The sequence below is a fragment of the Carettochelys insculpta genome, chromosome 5, assembly GCF_033958435.1.
Source record: "Carettochelys insculpta isolate YL-2023 chromosome 5, ASM3395843v1, whole genome shotgun sequence".
Classification (NCBI taxonomy): Eukaryota; Metazoa; Chordata; order Testudines; family Carettochelyidae; genus Carettochelys; species Carettochelys insculpta.
Window position 1 is genome coordinate 80446843 of NC_134141.1, and position 22002 is coordinate 80468844.

The window sequence follows — 22002 nt, forward strand, 5'->3', positions numbered from 1 at the left end:
AAATGGAATTCTTTAGGGTGGTCTTTTCACAAGTGTTCAGTTTGACCTAACTCTTCTCCAACTGAAGTCAAAAGTAAAACTGCCACTGATGTGAATGGAAACAGAGTTACACCAATTATGAGCACATAAGAAAATCCCATCCCTAATATGCTACCCTCAATTGAGCACCTTTCATGAGTACTTCTTTTTTGTTTTTAATTTCAGAAAAACAGCACCACTGCCATATATATTTCATCTTTGTCCTTCATGGATGTGTGCACTAAATTCATATTAGTGATGCTTATTTAAAATCACAGAATCATAGAACAATAGAGCTGGAAGAGACCTAAAAACCCCATTGAGTCCAGCCCCCTGCTCTATGCAGGACCAAACCCATCAGATCAGCCCAGCCAGGACTTTGTCGAGGCAAGACTTAAACACCTGCAGGGATGGAGACTCCACTACTTCCCTGGGTAGACCATTCCAATGCTTCACCACCCTCCTAGTGAAAAAGTTTTTCCTAATGTTCCACCTGGACCTTTCCAACTGCAACTTGAGACCATTGTTCCGTGTTCTGCCATCTGTGACCACTGTGAACAGCCTCTCTCCAGCCTCTTTGCAACCTCCCTTCAGTAAGTTGAAGGCTGTTATCAAGTCCCCCCTCAGTCTTCTCTTCTGCAGACTAAACAGTCCCAATTCCCTCAACCTTTCTTCATAAGTCATATGCTCTAGCCCCCTAATTATTTTGGTTGCCCTCCGCTGGACCCTCTCCAGTGTATCCACACGCTTCCTATAACTGGGGTCCCAGAACTGGACACAGTACTCCAGATGTGGCCTCACCAAAGCCAAATAAAGAGGAATAATCACTTCTCTGGATCTACTGGCAATGCTCCTCTTGATGCAACATAATATGCCATTAGCTTTCTTGGCTACAACAGCACACTGTTGACTCATGTCCAGCTTCTCGTCCACTACAAATCCCAGGTCCTTAAAGCCATAATTATAATACTGTCTCTTATCACAAGGAAGTGTCTGTGATAGTATAAACAGATAACATAACAAATAAAAGCTGGGGAACCATTTTGATAGTTCTCTTCTGGGTACTATTTTGAACCTGATCTGAAGCTACTGAAATTCATAGCAAAACTTCCCTTGACTACAATGAGTGCAGGATCAGAGTCCATATAGATGTTCAGAACATAAAGAAAATTCCGTACAATAACTCATACAAAATAAATAAGTCAAAGCCTTACAATGCATCATTTAATTCTTATTCCTTGATTTAAATATTTGAAGATGCATAGGCTTCAGCTGGTTCAATTCTTGCTTCACTGACTTTACCAAAGCTATGTTAATTTAGACCAACTGAGGAACTTGTCCGTGAAGCTTATAGTTTGGCACTGCTAACTCTGGTATTAAGCTGAACAGTTGAAACCTATTTGAATGAAATTCTACTCAGAGGAAAACCAAGTGAAAATCTCACAGGCTATGTCTACACTTGCATTCCTCCTTCGAAAGAGGCATGCAAATGAGGGAATCAACAATAAATGAAGTGCAGATTTACATATCTGGCACCTCATTTGAATATTCTTCTTTCAAAATAAGAAAATCAGTGTAGGCATGGCTCTTTTGAAAGTAAACCCCATCTTTGAAAGAACCTTTCTTCCCATAAAAGAAAGGGAAGAAAGGGTCTTTCAAAGATGAGGTTTACTTTCAAAAGAGCCACGTCTATACTGCTTTTCTTCTTTTGAAAGAATATGCAAATGAGGTGCCCGATATGTAAATCTGCACCTCATTTGCAATTTCAATTTCCCTCATTTGCATGCTTCTTTTGAAAGAGGAATGCAAGTGTGGACACAGCCATACTGTTTCAGTTCATTAACACATGAGGCTGTATGACTGGTTAGTATGGACTTCTGTATGTAGGATAAAATTCAGAGCACAAAGCCTGAGTAAGAGTCTAAATGGAGGTGTAAGGAAGGGGGAGAGAATATATCTTCATATCTTACATTTTTTCTTGTGTCAGAGTAGTCTCTAGCCATGGCGATAACTACAGTAAAGTTCCCACATTCGCGAACTTCAGATTCATGAATTCAATTATTCATGAGCCCGCGGCTCCAGGGAAGGGAGCACCAGCGGCTGCCACTTCCCCAGGGCCCCTGGTGGGGAGCACCAGCAGCCGCAGCCTCGATGGGGTTCCAGGTGGGGAACACCAGCAGCCACTGCCTTGCTGGGACTCTGGGCAGGATACCTGCAGCCAGGGCTCCAGGCGGGGAGCGCTGGTGGCTTCAGTTTCCCCATATTCACGAAATTCAACATTTGCGGGGTTCGCAACACTGAACCCTCGCAAATGTTGAGACCCTACTGTACTATCTAGAACACCCCACACCCTCACATCCCACTAGAGAAATGCAGGGTAGTGAACTATTCTAACTATAGCTGTTACACTAGCCTATAGGCTGAAGGTAGGGCATGTGGGGATCACAGCATGATGTGGGCCTCTGTGGCCAGTGGGCCCTCATCTCTCACACCCCTCTCCCACATCATTGTTATTTTGATCCTAATAGAAGAGACACAGAATCTAACTTTGCTATAGACAGGGGTTGAAAGTGACTTGGTTCTCATGCTTCATCATTACCCATCCTCCACACAATAGACCCACAACTGCTGTACTTCCTTGACAAAGTTCACGTGAATTGATGTCATATTGTGGAATCACAGACAGCTAATGCTTCACATCTCACTGAAATAGAAAGACTTTGCTTCCCAAAATTCAATATTAAGTTTGGATTGTCATTTAATATCTGCCCGATTTTGGAGTCCCATATAGGTAAGCACCCTAACTATATATGTTAGGATCCATAACATAGTCAGTATATATACACTATGCATCTTTAGTTCTATGCAGTGCATCCAGATGTTACAAACATTTCTTGAAATATGTTTTTTTAACATTCTAAAAATTGTGAGGACATGTTCCAATAACAGTTTTGCATTAAAGACTAACTATAGCAGCTCCAAACCTGAATAGCCATTCGTGAGCCACCACCTTCTCAGTCTCCTTTAATTAAGGCCTGCCATGCCACAAACTATAGGTTCATTTCATCCAGCCATTCTTTTTCATATGCAAAATGACTAGGATGTGTTTTATACAAACATTCTTATTTTACTGTCTTGCCATGTTAGATTCCGCAATTGTTTCAGCTTTCAAAGTACAACATAAACTTGGGGTTATCTTACCTTCCAGGTGATCCACATAGCAATATACATCATACGTTTCATTGGGCAGACGGAGTCCATATGTTCTGATTCCTTCCTTTCCCATTTTATCTCCATAGCAGCCAACTCTGGGTTGCCTGATTGGATATCTGGAGAACAGGAAGTTAACATTTATTGTTACAGTGAGTTTATATTTTATTGTTTTTAAGTATGAATAGATCAAGCCTATGCATTTTAGGAAACACTGCCAAGAGGCAATTTGAACAACTTACCTAACAGTTTGATCAGACAACCATCCAGCATCACATTGCTCAAATCCATCCTCATACGCAGCTTTCAGCTGATCAGGGTTTGCTATGACAGCACCATTGTCCAGACAAGCCTTCTGAGCGTGCTGAAAATTCAGGGTGTACCTACTGCTTGAGGCTCGATAGTGAAACACAACACCTACAAAGACAACAAACTCATGTCAGTGACACAAGGTACACCGCATCTGCTGTATTTTTGATATGGTAACATTATCCTGGCACAGCAATAATTAAAAAAAAAAAAAAGAATAAGACGTCAAAAAAAAAAAGAATAAGATGTCTCTCGCCTTGAGCAATAATAATAGCTGTTACAAGATATTCAAGATGCGTTACGAGATACTAAGTATGTCTCTCTCTAGTGGTGGCCACTAGTGACTAGATAACAGCCTGCTACTATTTAGAGGTTTATAGAAATTACCTGTCTATTCTTGGACAAAGATTATCTCAGATGTTTGGGTTTGACTTTCACCTCAGATGTGGTAATTTCCACTTTCATATCCTCATTCCCATTAGCTGCCCTGTCACTGCCCTTAGGCTCTGCATTATTCTTATTAAAAACAGAGGCAAAGTATTCATTTAGGTGTTGGGCCAAGACTAGATTTTGTTTAATTTTCACTTCCTCCTCACTCCTTATTTCATTGGTTTCTTTTTATTTACATGGCTATAGAACCTTTTACTATTGGTTTTAATTTCCCTTTCAAGGTTCAACTCTGCTTGGCTTTTGGGATTTCTCACCTTTTCCCTATAGGCTACATCTACACAGCTGCATCATTTTGAAATAAGCCATTTTGGAATAGCTATTCAGAAATGGCTTATTTTGAAGTAACACAGCTAGGCCACATCTACACTACATTCCCCTTTCAGAGGAGGAATGCGAATGAGGGAGATCGAAAATGCAAATGAAGTTCTGATTTACAAATCTCAAGCTTATTTATATAATTTCATACAATCGAATTTCCAGAAGAGAGTTTTCCAAAAGCAAAAACGACCACTAAGACAGGGCTCCTTTGAGAAAAAAAATGTTTTTGACAGAACCCTTATTCCTCATTTTTTCAGGAATAAGGGTTCTTTTGAAAACAGGGTTTTTTTTCCCTAAAGGAACCCTATCTACATGGCTGGTTTTGCTTTTGGAAAAACCTCTTCCACAAACACAATTGCACGAGATTATGCAAATGAAGTGTGAGATTTGTAAATCAGCACTTTATTTGCATTTTTGATCTCCCTCATTTGCATTCCTCCTCCAAAAGGCGAATGTAGTGTAGATGTGGCCCTACGCACACAAGAATGCATTTCAAAATAGCACCCAGCTATTTTTAAAATAGCTTGTTCAGCCACACAGTGCCTATTTTGAACAAGTGCCATTGGACGCCATTATGGCTTATTTTAAAATAACGCTAGTCCGTATCTTCACAGTGCCTTTTTCGAAGTAGCTATTTCAAAACAGGCATTATTTCTCCTGCAATGACGTTTACAAAATTTGAAATAATGTGTACATTATTTCAAGTGCATGTCAAAATAGTGTGTGCATAGTGTAGATGCTCACAGAGTTATTTCAAAATAATGGTTGTTATCTTGAAGTAACTTTGCTGTGTGGTTGTAGTTATGCTTTCCGACCTCCAAGAACTAGCTCACCTTACTCAGACTTCCCACCTGCCATTCCTTGTAGCTTTCCTTCTTTTTCATAAAAACCTGTTTGAGATGCTTGTGCACCTAATTTGGTCTGCAAGTCTCCCCTATGATTTTTTTCCTTTGTTTGGGATGCAGGCTTCGAGCTTTGCAGCTTTGACATAAAGTAATTCCAAACTTCCTCCACATTCGGCTCAGTCTGCTTCCTTGACGAATTCCTCTTTTGAAATCAGGAATCCCCAGTGCAAACATGTTTTTGTCTATCCTTTCATTCAATTTAAACTGAATTAGCTTATTTCTCTTCCCTTGTCATGTTTTACTAAGGAGGTTTTCCAGCTGAAATAAAATAGCTTGTGTAACACACCCTAATCCTTTTCACGTCAATTAATTCAATGGGACAGAAAGAACAGAGTCAGAATCTGCTCTGCATTGCAGCAGTGTACCATGCACCATGGAAACAATGGAAATACTCCAGATTTCTTCAGGTCTGGCTGAGCTGTGCTTGACATAGGACCTAAGTGGGACAAGACCTTGACACCACTCCTGTGCTGGGAAGGAGCTAAGATGGCACAGAGTAGTGCCAACTATGCCAGTTTTATGTCCCCTAAGAACTCCCCTAATCAGGAGAATGTACGGCTGTCCAGTAGAGGCAGGTTCATAGGCCATTTGTGCTGTCTGAGCTGCACACGTATACATGGGGCTCTCTCCTTTGTGTGCATGGTCTCTAACCACAGTCCCAAGGCTCCCACCATGCTAAACCCAGAGTGGCATGCAGAGGAATACTATGGTGGAGCTCTGCCTTGAGAGACCCAGACAGGCATGGGGCAGTGACCCAGGGTGCCATTAGTAGCAAGCACCCTAGTGAAGCAGAAGCAACTTAATTTGGATTTGGAGATGTGGAAGCTCATGTTCCCTCCAATTTTTAACGACACATATGCAGAATGAATTTGGTTTTGTGTTCCATATTGGTGCACGCAGTGAAATGCATGTGGTGGGAGTGGAGCCGAGGGGTTTGCGGTGTGGGAGGAGGCTCAGGACCCAGGAAGAGAGTTGGGCTACAGGGTTGTGAGAGCTTCAGCTGAGGGTGTGGACTCTGGGGTAAGGCCAAGGATGAGGGGTTTAGGAGGCAGGCCACCCCAGGGCTGCAGCAGCAAGAGATGACTCCCCCGCCCAGCTTTCTCTCCTTGCATCAGTACTTGTCTAGGGGAGGGAGGAAGAGGCATCTCTCCCTACAGTACAGTTCCAGGGCTGGATCTCAGGCAGGGGGAAGGGCACCTGTCCCTAGCTAAGGCAGGTCTAGGGCTGTGTTGAGCCAGGGGATGGGTATCTCTCCCCCGGCCACAGTACAGCCAAGCCAAGCAGGTTCCCTGAGCACCTGACCAAGTGGTGGGCAACCTGAAGCCACCTACATGTGGCCTGCGAGGCATTTTGTTTAGTATTGCCCATGTGCAGGCTTGCCAGATTTCAGTGGTTCCTGGCCTCATAGGTTTTTCCTTATGCATATTACTAAGGTGACATGTATGCAAAGCAAGGGCACGTGGAGTGAGGTGTGTGCTGATCACACACATCGACTGTGAGAGCTGTGTGCTCCCTCTGCAGTCAATCAAAGAGTTGCTACAGTTCAGTCAGCAAGGTCTACGTACATAGGTACAGTCAGCAAAACTACCCAGGAGACCGACAGGGTTCCAAGAATCTTGCGGCCTACTCAGATGAAGAAGGGCCACTCATGCAGCCCCACTTACTAGCCTAGGTTGACCATCACTGGCTTGCCTGGTTGCTGGAAAACCTTGCGGTGCAGAGTGTACAGGGAAATTAGGAGAGATACTTTGCACGTGAATCATCTCAACAGCTGGATAGTGCCAATCTGGAGAAAGCAAATGGTAGAAGGCTGAGGCAGGAAACCCGTTCCACCTGATTGCTGCTATGTTGTGACGTACCTGGGGCATACCCAGTAATTAAGGTACTCTGGTATCCTGCTTATTTCCCAAAGGGATTACCCTATAGAATTTCCAAGAATTTATGAGAAATCCTGTTCACAGGAAGCAATGAATTCATTCTGGTATGTAAAGGAGAAATGCAACCCAGCATCAGTGTCCCCTACAAGCTGAGAACCCTGGACGGCTGCCTATGGGATTCAGCTGCCCAGCTCATTAGCAGAGCACCCACAGCTGTCGGCATGTGTTTCTATTGCTGGTGCACATCCACACATGCCTGGCTGCACATAACAAAATATATTCAGCCCCTGCATGGAAAAAATAGAGGAAACACAGCCCAGTACCCAAGAATACATGCTGCACATAACTTAATTTTTAAAAGATCTCTTCATGCAGTACTACAGCTTGACACTAAGGTGCCAGAAGTGTAGGTTGGCTTACACCAGCTGAGGATCTGGCCCAGTGTGATTTACTGTTAATAGCACGCAGCAATGGTCCAATTTGTTACCAGTATATGTTATTTCATACTGAGTTTGTATAGCTCAGTTTGAAAACACATAAAGTGAGAAGTATGTGAAGCTGGCTGGTGGGTTTTTAATCTTCACAAAAATGTCATGTTGACATTGCCTCGAATTCATGACTCACAATGGTCTGCGCTTCTGAATCATAGATGGCTGATCTGATCTAAAACAGCTTCACTTCTGCAGATGAACTCTGCCACTCAGTGCAAACAGGAGGAGGCCTGGTAAAGCAGGAAACACGTGGGGGCGGGGGCCCCCCATCCTGTTTCTGGCTGGCCCTGGTTGTGAGCTGCAGTGGTTAGGGAGAGAGGACAAGGTGCCAAGTGGTAGCCAGTTATGTGTTACCCCTGCTGCCCACCCACTGGCCCTCTATGAGCTTCTCCTCTACCGTCCTCTCCCTCCTGCTTTGCACCTTCATACCCGCAGCCCTGCTGCTCCTCCTTTTCCCTTCTTTGGGTTACATCCTGCTCCCAGTGCGGTGCAAAAAAACAGCCCTGGGGCCAGAGTGCTTAGCTAATCAATTGACTGGTGGCAGCTCCTTCCTTCCCCCACTGTCTCTGGCTGTGCCAACATCCTGGCAAAGGCCAAGACCCTCCAGCCCAGGGCACAGGACAGGAAGAGCTGAGCCCTGCATGTGCCAAAGCCCTGCACAGCCCTGGAACAGGGAAGCTTCTCCCACCTTCAGCTAAGCTCTGGAGTAGGAAGGAAGCTATTTCCAACCTGTTCACACCCCAAACCTGCAGGCTCCACAACAGCCAGGAACTTACAAACCTGCCCCACCCAGCCTCAGGTCCTACTCCCAGGGAGCATGAATCTGCTCCATCCCCAGAGCTGCCTCATCTGCTGAGCGACCTCCCTGCAAGGGTTAGCTGAAGCCCCTGAAGCCAGGTTCCCTGAGCCCTAATGCACACTGCAGCCTTAGGGCTTAACGCCTTCCTGCCTGCACTGTAACTGGGGACCAGGAGGCAGCTGGATTAAGTCAATGGCTAGCAACAGCCTGGAGGCATTAGCTGCCTTTAACACTGCAGGCGGGCGGGGACAAGCTGCTTCCAGCCTCATGGAGCGGGAGGAGAGATGAGCCTGCAAAGACATGAGTCAGGTAACCTCTTCTCCCCTCCCTCCCCCCCCTCACCGCACCCAGAAGCAGTTTCTGTCCCCAGAGCCATCCCGGGGGGGGGGGGTGCAAGGCCTGGGACAACACCTCCCCTAACTCTGCTCCCTGAGTGATGTGATTCAGGGGATTATCAGAGGGTCTGCTGTTGGCAGCAGGGGTCACTCCTCCAGACACATTCACCGCAGAGGCAGGAAACGGAGCAAGACAGCCCCAGCTTGCTCCACCCCACTTCACGCTGCCATCATGAAGCAGAGGGACCCAGCTGAGAGATGGTAGAATGGAGCAGGCCAGAACCGGGTTGCTTTGCTTCCCACAGCTTCCATTGCCACTGGTGAGTGGAGGAGTGGACCCAGGCTCTGCTGCCAGCACTACAATCTCCAGGCTGCCCTGGGCTCTCCATGGGCCAGCAGCACTAGGGCAGGCAGAGGCCAAGCTCTGGGGCCTGAAGGGCTGTGGGCACACTGCTTAGCTCGCCAGTGATTTAGGGGCATGTTAGCCTGTAGGAGCCAGTGCCCACAACAGGAGGCCTTGGTGAATGGGGCAGGAACCAGCAGCCATAATGGGGGTGGAAGGGCTGGCATGTGGCAGGCATGGAAGGGGTGGGGCCTCAGGCAGAACATGTGGGGCTGAGGTGAGAGGGCTAGCCCCCCAAGCCAGCAGTTCACCCACCGTCCATGTAGGATGGAGAGCGCCCAGCAGGGAGAGGGAGATTGGTTAGTCACCCCTTGTCCCACACTATAAAGATGTATGGGAGTGTGTGTGTGTGTGTGTCACTTCCCCCTTTTATGGGGGTGAAGGGTATTACCCCTTCCCACGTGAACCCTAAAGCCGTAAATATAAGAAGGTAAATAAAAAGAATCCAGCTATGCAGTATTTGTTTTCTAATGGGGGCTCAGTCAACTTGATGGTAATTTGAACGTTTGTAAGATACAAGTAATTTTACCAGATGTCCCATATTCAGCATACAGAAATATTGTCACCCTATTTGTAAGACTTGTAATGCTTTGTACTCTTCACTCTGATCCAGAAGGTAATCATCACCTATGCTTGAGAGAATAAGACTCTTGCTTTTCCACTGAACGAGCAATAGACATAAAGGAGCCTCAAGGATGAATAAAGAGGAGAACATCAGCATGTATAAGCCTGTGCAATGGACGCAACAATTAGAAGACCCCCTGGAGCTAAGGAGCTTAAACCACAGGTCTTCCCTTGTTTCAGCTGGATAGGGAGAGAGCAGACAAAATCCACTGTCCAAAACTTAGCACTTCTAAAAACCTGTTAAGGATTTTTTCCCGAAATCTGTTTGTTTCGTGAAAGACAAGGCAACAGTAAAGTTGTCCCAGGTGCAAATAAAGCAACTGGAAAACAGACTAGAACTGTGCAGTGTTGTCACTGAACATCTGGCAAACACAATAAATATAATTACAGGAAGAAGCAGCACTGTCTGTAGGCGAGAGCACTTAAAGAAAGCATTCTGCTGTATCCAAAATGTAAAAGAACTCATTTTGGACGGAGCACCAGAGTGACTTTTAATCAATTACCTGTTTGTTATATTTATGGAGAAAATAAATTTAAGGAAGGATTTAATTCTTAAGGGAATAATTTAATTAAAAGAAAACGGATCTGTTATTTTGCACCACTGGGCTGCAACACTGCTTGGCCATTTGCCAATGTATTACACTGCAGAGGCCACTGGTGGTACTAGGAAGGGGTCCAATAATACAGCTGTTACACTACTGCAACCTACAAATCATAGCAGACTTTCTGGGGTGGGCTTATGGCTTTGGAATCTGTGCCCTCCGTGCGTCTGTCCCAGCCTGAGTTTGGCAAGCTCCACAGAACACTGAAAGATTTCTTTGGTTGGGTGTCCCATGTAACTTTTTAATCACAGGCACTGAGCCGAGGGGGTGGAGGGAGTTGTTAAAATGCAGGGGCAGTTAAGTGAATCAATGTTAGCGGTCCAAAGTATAGAGGACTAGGGGAACGATTTGCAAAGGAAATTGTGAGGAAGCAAACAAAGAGCTCAACTGGCTGGGAAGCACAAGGCACTGCAGACATGCCTCTTTAAAATGTCCCTCATTTTTGTCCCAAAGTTAGCTTGGTGCGACACAAAGTGGTGAGCCCCTCTTTGTTTTTGAAAATCATATGCATCAGGAACAAAGAATCACAAAATACCCATTAGAGACTCAATTATATGATAGGAGCATTTTAAGTTTCTTGACTATTTCAGCTGTCTTTCATTTCTGGGTTTGGTCACAGACTGAATCCTGTGGGCTGGGTACAGTGTTGCACGGCCCAAGTAGGAATATATGTGGCAGCAGTTTGATTGTGAGTGTGGAGAAAGTGCTCTGCTTCTGTGCACCCAACCTGCTCTTCCTTCCTCAGCACCCACCCCAGTCCGCTTGGGGCAGGTTAGCATACGTCAGAATAAGGCCAGTGCAGGGGACACTTTGTGGTCTTCCTGCATCCTCTCCACTTTGCTCACCTACACAAGGGGGTGGCTCTGAATTCTTATGGTGAGCTCTTCGGCCACTCTTCCAGAGACATTGGCATACTGAAACTGTTTCAGTCAACTGGAAAACTATATAGCACCCAGGGACTACTTCCAAGTAGATGAATGCTCAGGTAGTAGAAAATGCCTCCCATATGACTAGAAGATAGGGTAGGATGGGGCCAGGGTGCACAGCGCTCCCGTTTTTGCCTTGTGTAATTTAAAACTGTCTTCAGGCTGTACACCAGAGACCATTTTCTAGTCTCAAATCAAAAGCACAGCAACGTGGCTGAAAGCCATCCTTCCCTGTCTTCTCCTGAGCCACCTTGAGCATAACCATTAGTCTTTTCAAGCAACTAATGACTTTCCTCCTTTCAGAGTAGTTCTTCCTTGTTCCTTTTTTTTTTCTTTTTTTTTTTCCTGCTGGCAGGCGTACTATGGACAGGATCAGAGACCCTCATTGAAAGTTCAAGCCAGAGTTTGTGAGCAGCAGTGGAGAGATGAGGCAGCCTGTTCAGTTAGAAAGCAAGCCGGGGAGGCTAACTTCCAGCAAGGATCAGGACATAAGTCAGGCACTTTTAAAAGATGAACTAAAACAGTCTGTCTAGAACTGCTATATTTAAGGGCTAATCAACGAGAGCTCAGATCTGGGGGAGAAGAAATCAATTAGAGTGCCCATATAACATCTCCAAGGGCTGAGAGCACAATAAAGTGCAATTATTCTCACATTGGGAGCAACTCTCATGTATTATCATCATAATAACAGCATCCAAGGAGGGTTTGCATAAAAACAGAAACATGAATTACTACTATCTCTTGCGTCTCTACTCCACACTTTTAACAGCTGGTTCTCCTCACAATCTAGGTCAGGATTTGAAACCTAGTTTTCCCTCTACTTGCTTTCCCTCCTTTCACTTAATACCTTAGAAGTCTGCCAGGCTTGCAGCTGAAACAAATAAAAACAAATGGAATGAAATCCATGGAAACAGCCCTTCCCCCACACTAGTCAATGAGACAAGAAGTGTGCTCCAGAGAGGCATTCATTGGTGAGATACAGACAAGAACAAGAAACCGGCAAGGATTTCACTCTTCATCCTTGAGCACTGCAAATCTGCAGGAGCCCCGAGGTGGGTTATGAACAAAATCAGCTGAACTTTTTCTGCAGAGATTTTTCATTTTCCTTTGCAATGTATTTGGGCTGTTATGTTTTAATACCATGGCAGAATACAAGAGGGGATGTTTAACAAAATGTCCTACCCTATTCTGGGAGAGAGTTATTATTACCACTTTGCATTCACATAGCACTTTCATGCACAAGTCACAAAAAGAAAGATTATTGTCCATACTTGCTAGAGATGGGAAACTGAGTCACCCTCTAGTATCCTCCCCTGGACCCCAAACATCTACACTGCAATTTGATAGCCCTCAGCCCACATCATTGGGCCCAAGCCAGCCACAGGTCATGTACTGCAGTGTAGACATACCCACAGAGGCCCAATTTGTTGAACTTCAGAAACGCAACGTCACACAAAGCTGCTTATCTAGACTGAGCAAATGAATATGTGAATATAAACACAGCCAGTTAAACTAGTTATTTAACGACAAGTGTATTTGCAGATGTATTTGCAGCAAATGCACGTACAAATTAGACAGGCAATTATGTGCTTTTTTTTGCAGGCAACTGAGGTTTAGGAAAAAAAAATCGAGCCCTAAACATTTTATAGGTTACTTTCAATCACTAGTAGAGAAAGTCCAGGTTTGAACAGTGTTCCCTGTAAGATGTGTCCTTGTGCAGCCACTCAGGAGAGATTCAAATGCCTTCCTGCTGATTAGCAGAGCACCCACTGTGAGATATTTTTGTTTCTACTCATGGTGCATATTGGCACATGCCTGGGTGCACATAAAATAAAATGTATTTCAGCCCATGGGATGGAAGAAATCCACATATGGATGGAAAAGTTTAAAGGGAACGCTGCTGAAGAGCCCACAATAAAATATTTGTTCCCCAAGTGGATACTTGTAGAATTTAATGACATAGATCATCATTTTCTTTCATAAGCCAATTAGCTCTCTTTGTCTACCACTACAAAAATGTTTTCTAATCCTTTTAAGCATTCCCATGGCTCTTTTTTAAACCTGTTCAGTTTATCAACATTCTTCTTGAATTGGGGGAACCAGAATGGGACACAGTTTTCCCAAGCTGTTTCATACTAGTGCCGGGGTGGGCAAACTATGGTCTGTGGGCCACAGCTAGCCCATCAGACTTTTCATCTGGACTTCGACCTCCCACTGGAGTCTTGCCCCATTCCTACCTCACTCTCCAGTTGGAACACTTGACAGGGGATCTGAGGTGGTGGCAGTGTGTGGTCTCCCATTTTTCTGGGGCTCCCCAATGGGGTGGTGCACATCCCTTTGGCCCAGTGTCTAATCCACGCTGGGAGGAAGTCAAGCCAACAAGCATTTATGGCCTCACACACAATTTGCCAACTCAGATATTGGCCCTCAGGCCAAAAAGTTTGCCTCCCCTCCACTGGTGACAAACTCTGAGGTAAAATAACCTCTCCACTCTTACTCAAGATTCCTTCCCCACCTCCCCCAACCTTTTCTGCATCCCAAGATCACAGTAGTTGTTTTAACCACTGTGTAGCATTGAAAGCTCATGGTCAGCTGGCTAACCACAATGACCCCAAACTTTTTCAGAATCACTGCTTCTCAGGACAGAGACACCCGAACACAGCCTACACAGTTTGTTCCTAGATATGTACATTTACATTAAAATGAATATTGTTTGTTCATCCCCAGTTTACCAACAGATCTAGACTGATCTGCTGCAGTACAATCTCTTCCTCATGGACCCCACCCCCCAATTTTGTGTCACTTGCAAGCTTTTCAAGTTCTAATTTCACTTCCTTCCTGGACTTTAATAAAAATGTGAAAAAAGCACACATGAAGAATAGATCCCTTCTCGACTCCCCTGGAAACCAGCTTCCTCCATGACAATTCCCCATTTACAGTTACACTTTGAGCCCTATTACTTAGCCAGTTTTTAATCCATTTAGTGTGTTTATGGTATTTTATATCATTCTAGTTTTTAAGCAAAATGTTCTTTTTTAAGATGCATCTGTTTCGAGTATCCATTCAAACAAATGGGACATCAGGAAACGCTTGGCATAGTGGGCCAGACTCTCAGTGGGCACAGTTTGATGTACCTCAGTTAACTTCATTACAGCTATATAAGCTGCTTCACAGTAAAGCTATATGGTCACAGTCTAGCTTGGTATGTTTAGCCATTTCTAACAAGTGTATCAAATTTTACTGGATGTATCTAATGCATCATTAAACCCATTTAATAATGTTGGCATTTAAAGAGTAGTAATACGTAACAATGATTAACAATAGTAACTTTGGTCATTTATAAACAACAGAAGAATCCCAGATGGCTTTACAGCCTTCATACCCTTCTGTCCATCATTCCAAGAGTTTTAGAGCTATCCTGAATGAAATAAAAGAATTCTGAGTTCTGAATCACCCATAACTTTTCATCCAACCAATGGAGAATTTTGCAAATCTTTTCCATCACCACTAAAACAAGTTCAGCTTCACTGGCAATAGCAATTTTAAATAATCCTAGTATAGAAAAGGGCTCTAAAGATCTCTTGTCCAAGAACTGATCTCAGCTGCATTTACTTTATAAGATCTGACAACAAACAGAGCAAAATGGTCTGATGTTTATAGGCTTTGTAGTTAACATCCTTTCAGATGAAAAGGAGAAGGTGGCTCAGACGCCATGCTAATGAAGGTTATATGAAAAGCAATAACCAGACAATAAATTTAAACATGTAAACCTCATCTGCACAACTAAAAGGACTTATGTTTTCTCTTTAAAACAAAGGCACAGGTAAAATACAATAGGGAATACAGAAAAAAAATAATTTGAAACATTCAAAGGGACAAACTTTCTGCTACGTTACAGCAGCTGTACAGTCAAAAAGTCACTTAAAACTAGAGAGCAAACTGAGGAGTGAATAATGTTATTTTCCTCCTTTGTACTAAAGCTGGCCACATTTTTTCAATAGGTAGACATTTTAATTAAATTTCAAACTTTAGAAAAATGGCTGCCCCTCCCCCGATTGGCTGTGTCCCTTAGGGGAAGTGGGTGCACTGGAGGGGGAAAAGGGCAGTGGCAGGAGGGGGCAGGGTTTGGGGAGAGGGGGTGGACACTTGACCCCCGCTGCAGGGACTCCCTTGGCCAGGCTGCAAAATTGCTTGGGCTGTTGATGGCCTTAGGACCATGAGTTTGAGGCTCCTGGATAAGAGGGTGCTGCAGATGGTGTGTATGTTCCCTTATGTGAATGTAACTGGGGGGTTTCACCACAGCTTTTACCTCCACTTTATTGTGGTGAAGGAGATACTTTGCACTTGACATGACAATCACTGCATATTTTCTTGGGAAAACCTGGGAGAAAGTGGTTCCAACGAAGATTTCATCCTGTGTTTGGTGTATTAGGAAGTGATGTAGTTTGTCCCTCCACAGTTGCAGTGGCTCAAATAAATAGTTTCTTCATATTATTATTTATTCCTTACTAAGCCAACAACATTCTCAGTGCTGTACCAACATTCTAAAAGATGCTACACTCCTATCCAACAAGCTGACAATCTAGTTAAAGCAAAACAGTTTTCTCTCTCCTGTACATGACAGTTCTGGAGATCATTGTTGAAAGGTGAAGCAGCAGCAGTATCTCAAGGGCTTTAAATGTGGTGAAGCAGACCACTTCATGAATGAAAGGTGGGGAGATTGCTCCAAGTGAAAAGGGAAGCATCAAAAAAGCTTGAAGGAGAAAGTAGAAAGCTACATGTTGGACAGAGTCTTGGATGGAAGAAGGGGAGCAAGAAGAAATAAATGATAGCAGACAGGTAATCAGGAGCATATTTATTAAGAGAGCTGAAGATGTCTAAACGCGTTGACTTTCCAGCAATTGTTTGTTCTTTCCAGTTACCTAGCTATATATGAGATTATTGTTAACTACAAAACAGAGCTAGATAAATTCACAGATGTTAGGTCCATTAATGTCTATTAGCCAGGTTAGGTAAGGAATGATGTCCCTAGCCTCTGTTTGTCAGAGGCTGGACATGAATGGAAGGAGAGAGATTGGTTGATCATTACGTGTTCAGTTCACTCCCCCTGGGGCACCTGGCATTGGTCACTGTCAGCGGACAGGATCCTGGCCTGGATGGACCTTTGGTCTGACCCAATAGGGCCGTTCATATGGTCTTACATATAAATGTATTAAATAAATCCTTACCTTCAACAGCCAATGAGATGATATCTTGAGTGTCTTCTATTCCATACATGACATCACAGCGGTAAACACCTGCATCGCTTGCACGTAGTTTCACCATAGTCAGGGAAGCATCACCAATATCCTCTGGGTGGGTGGGAACTGACACTCGGCCTTTGTAGTCTTGCCCTATTTTGATGTTCCCATTTTGGGCCACCAGAACAGTGATTTCTTTCACATCTTTTCCGCTTTTATCCTGTTCAACCTTTGACCATTTGATTCGAAGAAATTCACTTGTATTATTGTAGCTGGGAGGCAAAGTAGGCAGCGTTGCAAAGAAGCAAGGTAGGGTTGCTCTTCCAGAAAGGGAACCCTTTACTGGGGGGCTTTTCTCCACTTTAACTAAAAGAAGAAGGTGGGGAAAATCACATCAGCGGGCAAACAAAATAAGAGCTATATCAATTACATTGTAATTTAAAGATTAAAGCTCACATGGGGTGGTGATTCTCATTTGCTTTATCATGCTGGTGTAAATCAGGACTACCTTCATTGGAGTCAGTGGAAAAAACTCAGAGACACTGAGATAGAATAGATTAGAATTAGGAGAGTTCTATTTTTGCCTCTACCTCAGCCTTCTTTGATAACTTTGAGCAAATCACTTCACCCATCAGAGCTACAGCTTCCCCCTGAGCAAAATGGGCATAATATGAATGCCTCCTTCTAAAGCACTGTGAGATCTACAGGTGAAAAAAGCCACCTAAGAGATCTGAATTGTTTTGAGGAAGTAAAACCAGCATGAGCCAGCCCATGGCCTTGAATGTGTTGCAACTTGGAGAAACTAACTGTTGTTCTGTCACCAATTAACTCATTTTGATCTGTCAGACAATAGTCTTTCCAGTGAGACCCTCCCAATTATTAGTTCTTTTTTAATTGTTTGGCTCTTTTCCAATCTCAGGCCTTAACATGTTGCTGAAACCAAACAGTATAGGATGTTCAAGGAGTAAATAAAGCACATGGAGGGTCCCTGCTTGGCTCAGACCCGTGATTACAGGACCTTTATCATAGCTTTATGACATCTCCAGCTGGAAATACTTTACAGGGAAATGCTTCCACCTGACAATACCCTTAGGGGAATGTTGGCTCCTGTTCATCCAGCTTGCTTACACTGTGTGCATGGAGAGAGGATTTCAGTTTGCTACCATTACACAAGAGCTCTTAATCCTCATTAATTTATTAGAGATAGTTCAGTAACATCATATATGCAGATTTGCCTCTCTTCTTTTCCACTGTCCTGCTCTACAACTCTTTCTCTGAAAGGCTGAAGAGAATGGTAATTCATTTTAAATGAGCTAGGGTGAAAAGGGTAGAAGAATAATATCGCCAAGCTAATATTGGCCACCAAGAGAGTGAGGGAAGAAACAAGTGCTGCCAACACATGGAAACTATCTAGCTATTTGTTATTGATTGTCAAAATGTCTTCTATGCTTACACTGTAGAATATTCTAAAGAAAGAAAACACTTGGCTATTAAAAAGAAACTACTATGTTGTACAGAATTTGAAAGCTAGTTAAATTATATTTTTCCAAAGAGGCATAAACAGCTCTTGCGATGGGGTTCAGGGGTCCCCAAGCACTGCACCCCGTCCGCAGGCAGAAGTGACTGTCACTCAGCAGGTAGAACAGGAAGTTTATTAGGCGACAGAGGCACAGTTTCTCACAGAAGAGTCAGTGCAGCAAGTCAGAGACAGTCATTCCAACCCGTCCTGGGGAGAGGAGCCCGAGGGGTGCCCCTCTGGGGTGTAGCTTCTCCCCTCGGCTGCCTGGCTGCCTTCCAGCTCCCTCTCCCCCCAGCTGCTAATTGCCACCTCCTGTTCAAAAACCCCCTTTGGCTCCTCCCTCCTCTTTGTTCAGGGCAGAGGTGTTACCTGCCAGCCTAGGTTGTAGCCCCAGGGTCATCCTTAGCTGCTGGGAGCTGCTCTGCTTGTCTCACACACATCCAGCCTGAGTCTCACACATGCACTCCCCCACCACAGTCTATCACAGCTCTATACAGCATGTATTTTGAACAGTCAAATCTCTCCTTATCTAGATTTTCACATTGTGCTCATCACCATGGTATCTGAGGGTATGTCTACACAGCAAAGTTATTTCGAAATAACAGCCCTTATTTTGAAATAAGGTTGCTAGCATCTACACACAATAGCTGTGTCTACACTTGCATTCCTCTTTCGAAAGAGGTATGCAAATGAGGGAAACTGAAAATGCAAATGAGGTATAGATTTACATATCTGATGCCTCATTTGCATATTCTCCTTTTGAAGAAAAAAAGCAGTGTAGATGCAGCTCTTTTGAAAGTTAAAAACCCATCTTTGAAAGACCCTTTCTTTCTAAACAGCAGTTTATCCAATGAAGCGGATTGAAAATGCTAATGAGGCACTGGTATGAATATTCAGTGCCTCGTTTGCATAATGGCAGCCATCTGGCACGTTCAAAGTGCTGCTTTTTATTTGCAAACTAGCCATGTAGATGGGGTTCATTCGAAAGCACCATTCTTCCCAAAAAAAGTTGCAATTCGAATGCAGCACTTTTGATGCTCCAGGCAGCCAGCATTATGCAAATGAGGCACTGAATATTCATATCAGTGCCTCATTAACCTTTTCAACCCACTTTATTTACATGCCCCTTCTGAAAGGGAGGGGCATGTGTAGACGTAGCCACCCAGAGGGTGGGCCTGCACAACAGTGCTCTTTCGAAAGATGATCTGGAAGCTCTCTTCTGGAAGATCTTTCAAAAGAGCACGTCCACGCTCAAAAAAAGCAAATCAAAGCGCAATCTGCTCTTTCAAAAGAGTGCATCCACACTCCTTTGAAATATTGGGCCAGGGATCAAAAAAAATCCAGCGCTATGAGGGCTGCTCTTTCAAACAAAGGGCCCCCAACGCATCTACACACTGAGTCTTTTGGAAAAAAAGGTGTTCTTCCTCCTTTGGGAGAGGAAGAGGGCCGCTGAAAGAAGCACCGCGTTCTGTCTAAGGGAATTCAAAAGAGAGAATTTTGTGTGTGGACTCTGCACTTGTTCTTTCAGAAGACGGCCTGATCTTCCAAAAGGACTTGCTGGTGTAAATGCGGCCTCGAGTAGCTCAATATCACAGAAAGGTACTGTGTATGAGGACTGAGATTCACATACTACATTGAAGGACCAGAGACCAGAGTTCTGTAGCAGGAAACTATTTGTGAAAAACAGGGAATGACCAAGGCTATTCAGATACAGTAGCCAAAAGAGTAAGGAATTGTTAGGATGATAAATTGATGGGTAAAAATCTCCAAGGTCCAGATTCAAATGCTCCTGCTCATGGTGAGCATCGCCTTATTTTACAAATATTCCTGGTATAATCAATAAAGCTGCTTAGGGAGGCAGGTGCTACTCAGCCTGACCAAAAGTGTCAGAATCTGGCCCATAATGGCACCAGTGGGTGGTAAACTAAGAGAGTGATTCTAATCTGAAGTTTTTCATTAGGATAATGCCGTTAGGTCTGATTCTCCACTCTGTTACACCAGCTTTATGTTAATGTATCTGCCATGTATTACACAGCAGCAAAATTGATGTAACAGACTACACAATCAGAACCATCCATTTCAGTGGAGCTACCCCCAGTTTATACAGGTGTGAGACCAGAGCTAGTCTCAAAATATTTCCTAATTCTTATTATGACTGGTGGCTTTTAAAAATTTGGATATTTATTAAAGAGAATAGTTAAAAGAATAAAGGTCTCGTTCTAATTATCCTGCCTGTCAGAATGTTAATAACCTTTAGAGCCAGTTAGTGGTGGCTGCAGTGATCTGTAATAACCACACTGATCCCCAAGGAGATTCTCTCCTTAAAATGGATATTTACATGTTCAATTGACTGAAAGCTCTTGGCAGCAAACGTATCATTATGATATATAGCCTGTATCTATTCTAATCTAGGGCAACATTTTGGAAAGGAAGGAGACCATGTGGCTGCAAATACATCCATCTACTTTACAAAGTAAGTATCCCTGGGCACTTTTACAAGAAGAGTACTCTCTGTTCTGACTTGCAGGCTAATCAGCCTAAGTCTGTTATTAGATAAAATAGGTTTTCAAAAAAAGTTACTTTCCCCATTTGGAGAGGGAAAAAAAAAAAAAGTTTGGCAATTAAACATGGTAAGTGATGCTCCTGCACTGTTCCAAAAACTTTATTTCCTGTGGCAGCCCATGCTAGCTATTCATACATGATTTATTGTCCACTGCTAAAGGCAGCCTTTTCTTCTTTCCTTAACCCTTACGCCCCTTCTGCTGCTTCAGCATTTTCCCGCAGACTGAGAGCACACAATGCTGTCTCTTCCTCAGATACTCACAATGCCACTTTGCAGACCATTGCTGAATCAGAATAGGGCCAGCAAAACAAATGGTCACCAAGGACCAAAAAGTATTAGAGACAGGAAGAAGTTCAATAAGGGTGTGTCTACACGGGCACAAATCTTCGAAATAGCCATGCTAATGGCCATTTCGAAGATTACTAACGAGGTGCTGAACTGAATATTCGGTGCCTCATTAGCATTAGGACGCTTCCAGACGCTGCTACATGGGGGTCCTTTTCGAAAGGACCCTGCACCTTTTGAAATCCCCTTATCCCGATTGGAATAAGGGGCTCTCAAAAGGTGCGGGGTCCTTTCGAAAAGGACCCCCATGTAGCCGCGCCAAGTCGCACGCTTTCAAAAGCGGTGCTTTTGAAGCACCGTGGCTGGAAGTGTCCTAATGCAAATGAGGCACTGAATATTCAGTTCAGCGCCTCATTAGTAATCTTCAAACTATAGCTATTTCGAAGATATGTGCCAGTGTAGATACAGCCCAACTGCGTGTGTGTTTGACGGGGCAGATATTTGCCAGTTCGCCTAGGTCAACAGCTCTCCTAGAGCTTGTAATAAAAGATATCATGGAATCTGAAGACTCATTTTTTCCAGTTCTTTCACTCAACTTCACAGCCATATGCAGAGGCAGGAGGGACAGCAGGTTCACCAGGCCCCTAGGAAAAGGTTGTTTTTTTGTTCTTTTTTTTGGTGGGGGGGAGGTGCACCTCCACACTCCTGCAAGGGGTGGGGGGCTCCATGCAGAAGAGGCCAGGCTGCTGGTTAGCCTCCTCTCTCAGGCCATCAATGTCATCTGGAGCATGTCATCCAGGGCTCCAGCAGCAATTTAAAGGGCCTGGAGCTCTGACCACCACTGTTGCTGAAGTAACTATGGCAGAAGCCAAGTCTTTTTGAATCACTGGGCCCCAGAGCACTTGCTCCCTTTGCCCCCCTCCCCTCCCCCCCCATGGCTTGGCCCTATGAGACCTAAAAACATGAATGTTCTCCTGCATGTACTGAACAGAAACACAGTTTCGAAATTACCAGCTGGGATAGTGAGTAACACAAGCATTTTTTCTATTGATAAATGATATATAAAAAACTGTTCAACACTATTGGTTAATGGAAGGAACACACATATGCACCCACATGGACTTAAAT

The 22002-nt window shown here is 44.0% G+C and overlaps 1 protein-coding gene across 1 annotated transcript in view; it reads right to left on the reverse strand.

Moving 5' to 3' along the window:
* Positions 1-22002, reverse strand: part of LOC142013664 (versican core protein-like) — a 151736-nt gene that overhangs the window by 108679 nt on the left and 21055 nt on the right. The window contains exons 3-5 of the mRNA XM_074995367.1: positions 16496-16873; positions 3471-3645; positions 3220-3347 (exon numbers count right to left, since the gene is read on the reverse strand). Of these exons, the coding sequence (XP_074851468.1) occupies positions 3220-3347; positions 3471-3645; positions 16496-16873 (681 nt within the window). The remainder of the gene's footprint in view (positions 1-3219; positions 3348-3470; positions 3646-16495; positions 16874-22002) is intronic.